Genomic DNA, 10,203 nt, shown 5'->3' with positions numbered 1-10,203 from the left:
ATTGCTGGTAAGTAACTTTCTTGCACTGAGGTCTGTTCATTGCAAATTTCTTTGACCTGTTTTTATGTCTTGTAATGTTTATGTGTGTATTTATGTCTTGTATTGCTGGTAAGTAACTTTCTTGCACTGAGGTCTGTTTGTTGCAAAATTCTTTGACTTGTTTTTATGTCTTATATTGCTGGTAAGTAACGTTCTTGCACTGAGGTCTGTTCATTGCAAATTTCTTTGACCTGTTTTTATGTCTTGTAATGTTTATGTGTGTATTTATGTCTTATATTGCTGGTAAGTAACGTTCTTGCACTGAGGTCTGTTTGTTGCAAATATCTTTGACTTGTTTTTTTGTCTTATAATGTTTATGTGTGTATTTATGTCTTATATTGCTGGTAAGTAACTTTCTTGCACTGAGGTCTGTTCATTGCAAATTTCTTTGACCTGTTTTTATGTCTTGTAATGTTTATGTGTGTATTTATGTCTTGTATTGCTGGTAAGTAACTTTCTTGCACTGAGGTCTGTTTATTGCAAATATCTTTGACCTGTTTTTATGTCTTATAATGTTTATATTTGTATTTATGTCTTATAATGTTTATGTGTGTATTTATGTCTTATATTGCTGGTAAGTAACGTTCTTGCACTGAGGTCTGTTTGTTGCAAATATCTTTGACTTGTTTTTTTGTCTTATAATGTTTATGTGTGTATTTATGTCTTATATTGCTGGTAAGTAACTTTCTTGCACTGAGGTCTGTTTGTTGCAAAATTCTTTGACTTGTTTTTATGTCTTGTAATGTTTATGTGTGTATTTATGTCTTGTATTGCTTGTAAGTAACGTTCTTTTCCTGAGGTCTGTTTGTTGCAAATATCTTTGACTTGTTTTTATGTCTTGTAATGTTTATATTTGTATTTATGTCTTGTAATGTTTATGTGTGTATTTATGTCTTGTATTGCTGGTAAGTAACGTTCTTGCACTCAGGTCTGTTTATTGCAAATATCTTTGACTTGTTTTTATGTCTTGTAATGTTTATGTGTGTATTTATGTCTTGTATTGCTGGTAAGTAACTGTCATGCACTGAGGTCTGTTTGTTGCAAATTTCTTTGACTTGTTTTTATGTCTTGTAATGTTTATGTGTGTATTTATGTCTTGTATTGCTGGTAAGTAACGTTCTTTTACTGAGGTCTGTTTGTTGCAAATATCTTTGACTTGTTTTTATGTCTTGTAATGTTTATGTGTGTATTTATGTCTTGTATTGCTGGTAAGTAACTGTCATGCACTGAGGTCTGTTTGTTGCAAATTTCTTTGACCTGTTTTTATGTCTTGTAATGTTTATATTTGTATTTATGTCTTTTAATGTTTATGTGTGTATTTATGTGTTGTATTGCTGGTAAGTAACTTTCTTGCACTGAGGTCTGTTTGTTGCAAAATTCTTTGACTTGTTTTTATGTCTTGTAATGTTTATGTGTGTATTTATGTCTTGTATTGCTTGTAAGTAACGTTCTTGCACTGAGGTCTGTTTATTGCAAATATCTTTGACTTGTTTTTATGTCTTATAATGTTTATATGTGTATTTATGTCTTGTATTGCTTGTAAGTAACTTTCTTGCACTGAGGTCTGTTTGTTGCAAAATTCTTTGACTTGTTTTTATGTCTTATAATGTTTATATGTGTATTTATGTCTTGTATTGCTGGTAAGTAACTTTCTTGCACTGAGGTCTGTTTATTGCAAATATCTTTGACTTGTTTTTATGTCTTGTAATGTTTATGTGTGTATTTATGTCTTGTATTGCTGGTAAGTAACTTTCTTGCACTGAGGTCTGTTCATTGCAAATATCTTTGACGTGTTTTTATGTCTTATAATGTTTATATTTGTATTTATGTCTTATATTGCTGTTAAGTAACGTTCTTGCACTGAGGTCTGTTTGTTGCAAATATCTTTGACTTGTTTTTATGTCTTATAATGTTTATATGTGTATTTATGTCTTGTATTGCTGGTAAGTAACTTTCTTGCACTGAGGTCTGTTTATTGCAAATATCTTTGACTTGTTTTTATGTCTTATAATGTTTATGTGTGTATTTATGTCTTGTATTGCTGGTAAGTAACTTTCTTGCACTGAGGTCTGTTTATTGCAAATATCTTTGACTTGTTTTTATGTCTTGTAATGTTTATGGGTGTATTTATGTCTTATATTGCTGGTAAGTAACGTTCTTGCACTGAGGTCTGTTTGTTGCAAATATCTTTGACTTGTTTTTTTGTCTTATAATGTTTATGTGTGTATTTATGTCTTATATTGCTGGTAAGTAACGTTCTTGCACTGAGGTCTGTTCATTGCAAATTTCTTTGACCTGTTTTTATGTCTTATAATGTTTATATTTGTATTTATGTCTTATAATGTTTATGTGTGTATTTATGTCTTATATTGCTGGTAAGTAACGTTCTTGCACTGAGGTCTGTTTGTTGCAAATATCTTTCACCTGTTTTTATGTCTTATAATGTTTATATGTGTATTTATGTCTTATAATGTTTATGTGTGTATTTATGCCCTTTATTGCTGGTAAGTAAAGTTCTTGCACTGAGGTCTGTTTGTTGCAAATATCTTTGACTTGTTTTTTTGTCTTGTAATGTTTATGTGTGTATTTATGTCTTATATTGCTGGTAAGTAACGTTCTTGCACTGAGGTCTGTTTGTTGCAAATATCTTTGACTTGTTTTTATGTCTTGTAATGTTTATGGGTGTGTATATGTCTTGTATTGCTGGTAAGTAACGTTCTTGCACTGAGGTCTGTTCATTGCAAATATCTTTGACTTGTTTTTATGTCGTATAATGTTTATGTGTGTATTTATGTCTTATATTGCTGGTAAGTAACGTTCTTGCACTGAGGTCTGTTTGTTGCAAATATCTTTGACTTGTTTTTTTGTCTTATAATGTTTATGTGTGTATTTATGTCTTATATTGCTGGTAAGTAACTTTCTTGCACTGAGGTCTGTTCATTGCAAATTTCTTTGACCTGTTTTTATGTCTTATAATGTTTATATTTGTATTTATGTCTTATAATGTTTATGTGTGTATTTATGTCTTATATTGCTGGTAAATAACTTTCTTGCACTGAGGTCTGTTTGTTGCAAATATCTTTGACCTGTTTTTATGTCTTATAATGTTTATATGTGTATTTATGTCTTATAATGTTTATGTGTGTATTTATGCCCTTTATTGCTGGTAAGTAAAGTTCTTGCACTGAGGTCTGTTTGTTGCAAATATCTTTGACTTGTTTTTTTGTCTTGTAATGTTTATGTGTGTATTTATGTCTTATATTGCTGGTAAGTAACTTTCTTGCACTGAGGTCTGTTCATTGCAAATATCTTTGACTTGTTTTTATGTCTTGTAATGTTTATATGTGTATTTATGTCTTTTAATGTTTATGTGTGTATTTATGTCTTATATTGCTGGTAAGTAACGTTCTTGCACTGAGGTCTGTTTATTGCAAATATCTTTGACCTGTTTTTATGTCTTATAATGTTTATGTGTGTATTTATGTCTTATATTGCTGGTAAGTAACTTTCTTGCACTGAGGTCTGTTCATTGCAAATATCTTTGACTTGTTTTTATGTCTTGTAATGTTTATATTTGTATTTATGTCTTTTAATGTTTATGTGTGTATTTATGTCTTGTATTGCTGGTAAGTAACTTTCTTTCACTGAGGTCTGTTTATTGCAAATATCTTTGACTTGTTTTTATGTCTTGTAATGTTTATATTTGTATTTATGTCTTTTAATGTTTATGTGTGTATTTATGTCTTGTATTGCTGGTAAGTAACTTTCTTTCACTGAGGTCTGTTTGTTGCAAATATCTTTGACTTGTTTTTATGTCTTGTAATGTTTATGTGTGTTTTTATGTCTTATATTGCTGGTAAATAACGTTCTTGCACTGAGGTCTGTTTGTTGCAAATATCTTTGACTTGTTTTTTTGTCTTATAATGTTTATGTGTGTATGTATGTCTTGTAATGTTTATGTGTGTATTTATGTCTAATATTGCAGGTAAATAACGTTCTTGCACTGAGGTCTGTTTATTGCAAATATCTTTGACTTGTTTTTATGTCTTGTAATGTTTATGTGTGTTTTTATGTCTTGTAATGTTTATGTGTGTTTTTATGTCTTGTAATGTTTATGTGTGTATTTATGTCTTATATTGCTGGTAAATAACGTTCTTGCACTGAGGTCTGTTTATTGCAAATATCTTTGACTTGTTTTTATGTCTTATAATGTTTATGTGTGTATTTATGTCTTATATTGCTTGTAAGTAACGTTCTTGCACTGAGGTCTGTTTATTGCAAATATCTTTGACTTGTTTTTATGTCTTATAATGTTTATATGTGTATTTATGTCTTATATTGCTGGTAAATAACGTTCTTGCACTGAGGTCTGTTTGTTGCAAATATCTTTGACTTGTTTTTATGTCTTGTAATGTTTATGTGTGTTTTTATGTCTTGTAATGTTTATGTGTGTATTTATGTCTTATATTGCTGGTAAATAACGTTCTTGCACTGAGGTCTGTTTATTGCAAATATCTTTGACTTGTTTTTATGTCTTATAATGTTTATATGTGTATAGTAATGTTTATGTGTGTATATATGTCTTGTATTGCTGATAAGTAACTTTCTTGCACTTTATTTTGCTGTGGAAAATTTAACAATAACCAGCAACACAACCAGTGAGCTTGATTTGAATTGAGTTTAATAAACACATTCCAATGTTGAGAGAGCATCCCAGTGAAACACCAGGGCCCTGTTTCAGGAAGCCGGTTTAGTGGAAAAACTGAGTAAGTATACCCTGAGTTAACGAAAACTCTGGGTTTTCGGTTTCACAAAGCGAGTTCAGCTGCAGCCTGAGTGAGTCACTATGACGACACACGCCGTGAAGCTAACCTGCCCCCTAGCAGGTTTACCACAACTAACCCTGACTGTCTCCGCCCCTTTGTCGGAAACCTGACAGTAGGAAGTCTCAGACATGGCGTGTCCCTTCCTTGAAGAGCCGGTAGATATCGAAGCCCAAATTCTCCGCAGAGCTCTCCGCCGGGAGAGAGTGATTCGAGCGCGTCTGGACATCTTATCATTACCTGATGATTTCCTGTGCGAACGTTACCGTTTCTCAGCACAATCAATAAGTTATTTGGATAACATCCTCAGGCCATATATTACGCATGTGACACATCGCGGACATGCGCTCAGTCCATTACATATTCTTTGTACCGCACTCCGTTTCTTTGCAAACGGGAGCTTCCTGTACAATATCGGTGACGCTGAGCACGTTTCCAAGGCTACCGTCTGTCGGGCAGTCAGGAATGTCACAGTAGCACTGAAACGTCTCCTGCACTCGTTTGTGGTGTTCCCCGGTCACAGACCCACAAGATTCATCAAAGAGGGATTCCACAAAATTGCAGGTATCAGGAGGACCTAAACGTAATGTATGATGTGGTGATACTTGAACTACTACTCAAATGGTACATAAATTTACAGGGTTCCCAGGCGTGATTGGCTGTATAGATGGCACCCACATCCCAATCATTGCACCCTCAGCAAATGAAGGAGACTTTGTGAACAGGAAGTCTTTCCACAGCATCAATGTACAGGTACATAATTCCCTGTAGCATTTCACACCAACAAGTGATGGCATCATGGTAACGGATGCTAATATGTGTACTCTGCACTGTGTAGATCATATGTGATGCTGCCAACATCATCACAAATGTGGAAGCCAAGTGGCCAGGCTCTGTCCATGACTCACGGATCTTCCGAGAATGTACACTGAGCAACAGATTTGGACATGGTGGGTCGAAGTAACTGTGAAATATACAGAGACCAATTGCCACAGGGACGTTTGCACTGACATGTATTCTTCTGTCCTAGGAGAGTTCACTGGCCACCTGCTCGGTGATAGGGGGTACCCATGTCTACCCTATTTGCTCACCCCTTACCCTGACCCTGAACCGGGCCCACAGCAGCGTTATAATCTGGCCCATTGCAGGACACGGGCCAGAGTTGAGATGACCATCGGAATGCTCAAGGCCCGGTTCCAGTGCCTTCGTGGACTCAGAGTCACCCCAGAAAGGGCATGTGACATCATTGTGGCATGTGTGATCCTACACAACATTGCCACGATTAGAGGTGAACAGTGTCCAGCTGAACCAGACGACAGCAGTGATCCACATGATGAACATCCTGACCCACCCACGAACGTACAGGATGGGCGAGCAGTCAGAGACACCATATGCCACAACCATTTCCTGTGACCCGGCAACCCAACATGTCACGAGACAAATACACAGATACTGTGGTCAACTTGTTTTATTGCTCACCCTGTATGTCCTGTGCACAATGAATAAATGCGAATATTAGTATGTTGTACGAACACTGACATGATTCGTCCATCTATGATCACTCCACCCACCCTTAACTGTTGTTCCAGCAGTACAATCTCCAGCTTCGACTTCTGGATCTGCAGCTGGAGGTGCACCATTTCCATATCACACTTCCTTATCCTCCTGGCCAGATATGTTCTATACAGCTGCTTCACAGGGAGCTATTGCAACAAAGGACATAGCATTGGCATCCATAGTACATGCCTACTTAGGTTGGTTGTGAATGTGTGCTGGACAACCCACTGCGGAAAGCTTCGTTGTAGGAGTGGCTGGACCCTCTTCCTCCTCATTTGCAGCATCACTCTGCCGGGGACATAGTAGGTCCATGGTGTCATCATAGTGCCACATTGTAGTCAGTTGTTATATTTTCCACTGTACACTGTATACCTCATAGTGTGGCACTGATGCGGCCTCCTCTGTAGCAGCTGTCACTGTGTCGTCATCATGTGCCTGTGGTGGAGACATTTAACAACATTGCTGTTCCACTGTTGACACATGTAGTCTGTGGAGTATTACGAGTACTCACAACTGCATGTCGGTCTGGCTCAACAGGGGGCTGCACCAGATGCAGTACACCATCACCGTCAACTGGGGGAATATGGGGTTCATACAGGTCACTCATGACTTATGTGGGCGCAAATGGCAATTACCAGACATACCAATCACCATACACCTCATTGTCAGTATGCTCTCGGAGACAACCGACACTGAGGGAAGGCAAAATCAGTAGGTGTCAGGGTGGGAACGCCTTTATGAGCTCTATGTTGCATTGAGGTATATGTTCATATGTTACACTCATTGGGGAGGGTACGGAATGTACTACTCGCTCTGTCTCTGGGAACAGGGAGCTCACCCTGTGGGGGGTTAACACACACACACGTATGCAAAATTAACGGACACCGCTATGCACATAATAAAGACGTACCACTGCAGCTCGGTGTGTGTGAGTCTCTCCCTGGGCCCTCACCCGTGCAGCACGTTAACAGTTCCCAAGTGTCTCAGTGTTGTCTATTCACCTAACTGTTTGATGACTGTCATTCTCTGTCAGTAGGACAGTAACTGCACTGCGACATAGTTCATTTTGGTCATGGTGACTGTGCAGAATGGATGTGTGCACGCCATGTATTGTTTTGGATTTACCCCTTATGTAGGCACTTGTGTCTTGCGGGGTTATTGACTCAGAGGATGTCCCCGCAGAGATGCCTTCAGCCACAGGGCGCCCACTGTTTTGGCTGAGGGCCAACTGCTCAGCCTCTGTGAGTGGTGGTGGTGGAGGACCCCCACCTGTTTTCCGGGCCTCCGCTTTTTTTCTGTTGGCTGTGACAGCACACATTTGAGCATACAGAGTAAGCAAGTATGTACTTGTAATGTGCTCAGATAGTTTCAATAAGTGCTCACAGAGGGGAAATTACTGTGGCCTCTAACTGCAATTGATCTACATAGGACACACAGACCAAGCACTATGGCTCATGATACAATTACACCTCACCTGTTTGGACTATGTTCTTGTATTTCATTTTTACTTGCTGCCAGGTACGTTTGGGGCCTGTTGGGTTGCACCTGCGCTCACATCACATCACATATTAATATGTAGCACAGGACAAATGGGGTAACATATAATGAAATAACGTGTTAAATGGGTGGGAATCCCTAGATCAATGTTTACATTACCACTCACGCATTGACTCTGTCGGCTATGTTTTGCCATGCATGCTCCCTTTCCTTTGCAGCTGCGGCTGTGTTGCTTTTTTTCTGCATGATGTGCATGCTGTCGGCATATGCTGCCATCAGAATTTCCACCTCGAGCGCTGTGAAATACGTCGCCCGCGCCTTCTTTCCCTCCGTCTCCATGGTGACTCGCTTAATCTGTGCTCCGCTTATCAGGGCTTTATGTATCCTCGTCCGCGCGCTTCACTTGGGGTTAAAGCAACTCCGCCTTGATTGAACTAATTGTTATCAGCCTTTCTGGAACGGAATATTCCGAGTTGGACAGTTCGGGGTTACTCAACCGTGAGTGTCGTTTTTCACTCTGAGTTTTCCAAACCGGCTTCCTGAAACAGGGCCCAGGACCGTCTCTGAATTGTGGCCACCGCTCTTACATCTTATATACAGACACATAGACAAAGAACCTTCCACAAACTCACATGTTGGCCCCTCTCACAGGGGGGCTATACCTTCTCCCTCACAGAGAGAATTATGACCTTGTTTTCTGCTTGGCCGTCACGTAAGGATTTACATCCCTGATAAGCAGAAGGAGTCCCACTATCTGTTTAACATCTCCCATTACAATGGCCTCACTGTGTTAACATTCCACATGCATGTAAACTAGTGACAGGAGTGCTCTTACTATAGTAAAGTGAGATAGTGATATTACTATAACTAATGTGATATGATTCAATATGTGATTAATACATGAGAAAAGAAATCTGCCACCACAATTTCAAATATTTGTTCAATCTGTAAAGGTGGTCTCTTGTTTTTACATAAGGTATAGCCTGTGGCTAAGGGATCAGAGGTAAGGTAAAAACACATAACAGATGAAAAGTAAATTGAACAACTCTGTGATCTGTGAATTCATGCTTTTCTCTTTGTCTTTTTGTCTTCGGGTGCTTTAGACTTGTCCTCTCCCAGCATTCAGCACTTCAGACACTCAACGTCCAAGACTGAGCTAACACAGAGAGATACTCCACCCAGAAGACAGCCTTACCCCAACCCGATGAGAAGGATGGATGACCAAATGACAAACTGGAGAGTGGTGCTGTGTTCCAGCTATGTAAGTTATCCCCTCACATTGGCTACAAACTGTCTTGAAGACTAAATCCTTCCAATAGCTGGTGTAAATCATCGTCCTACAGTACTGTAGGTTTAAGTTTATTTATAGTTATTGTGTGTATATGTTGGGTTTAAAATTGCATTTTAACAACATGCTGCAGCTGCCAACAATGAAAATGCTGTATTGTGTTAAAATGACGTCTTTCTCGTGTTATTGCTTTGCAGAGCAGCTGAGAGTGGACAGAGCTGCACAGAGGACCAAAGATCCACTCTCAGCACTTCATACCTGACTGGCCACAGCACCACCCCTCCTCAGGGGTGGTGATTTGCCCCAGCTGTGTTTCCCTCCTGTTATTCATTCCCTGATTGCTCCTTCTGTGTATTTAAGCCCTGTGTTTCTCTGTGTCCGTGTCGCGATCTACCGTTTATTTTGCTGTGTGTTTTGTCAATCCGCTGGTGTTAGTTTATTTTTTGACCTTTTTTCCCAGTTATGTTATGTTTGAGTTCAGCATTAAAGCTGTTTTGGTTTAAGTTCTGTCTCCGGAGTCTGCACCTTGGGTCCTATTCCTGTCTGCACACAGCCACACCTAACAATGGGACAAAAGGGTAATGTGACAGCCACATTAGTTCCCTTCCCTTGTTTAACAATGTGTAAGCAGACTGCTTTAACCTGCAATTTACTGCATGTTGTTAGGCTGCATGGTACAACCACAGTCTGTGGTGGTCTGTAAGTGAATAAAATACTGAAAAAAACATCTAGACACTAAATACAGTCACTGTCCACTTCATTAGTTACACCTGCCAGTACTGTTTCACCTTCAGAACCGCCTTAATTCTTTGTGGCACAGATTCAACAAAGACCTGGAAACATTCCTCACAGATTTAGTTTCATATTGACATGATAGCATAATCTGCTGGACTGACATCCATTATAAGATGAGTATACTGTGGTCATAAAACGATGGACATGGGTCATTGTCACGACCGCGCTGGCAGACGTGTGGAATTGGAGAAAGGACCCAAAATG

General features: G+C 38.8%; 1 protein-coding gene across 1 annotated transcript; it reads right to left on the bottom strand.

The window, feature by feature from the left end:
• Window positions 1-6,337: 6,337 nt before the first annotated feature.
• LOC146629998 (uncharacterized) lies at window positions 6,338-7,737 on the bottom strand. Its single transcript, XM_085355534.1, has 5 exons — window positions 7,545-7,737; window positions 6,931-6,992; window positions 6,792-6,854; window positions 6,648-6,707; window positions 6,338-6,565 (listed from the first exon to the last, which is right to left on the bottom strand). The coding sequence occupies exons 1-5, from the start codon at window positions 7,735-7,737 to the stop codon at window positions 6,338-6,340; spliced, it is 606 nt and encodes a 201-aa protein (XP_085211660.1).
• Window positions 7,738-10,203: the final 2,466 nt, after the last annotated feature.

The sequence above is a fragment of the Diplotaxodon limnothrissa genome, linkage group LG6 (genome assembly GCF_057381915.1).
Source record: "Diplotaxodon limnothrissa isolate DT_005_m linkage group LG6, D_limnothrissa_male_GT1.1, whole genome shotgun sequence".
NCBI classification, from domain to species: Eukaryota; Metazoa; Chordata; class Actinopteri; order Cichliformes; family Cichlidae; genus Diplotaxodon; species Diplotaxodon limnothrissa.
Note: the sequence above shows the minus strand (reverse complement) of the source record. Positions and strands in the feature narration are given on the sequence as shown.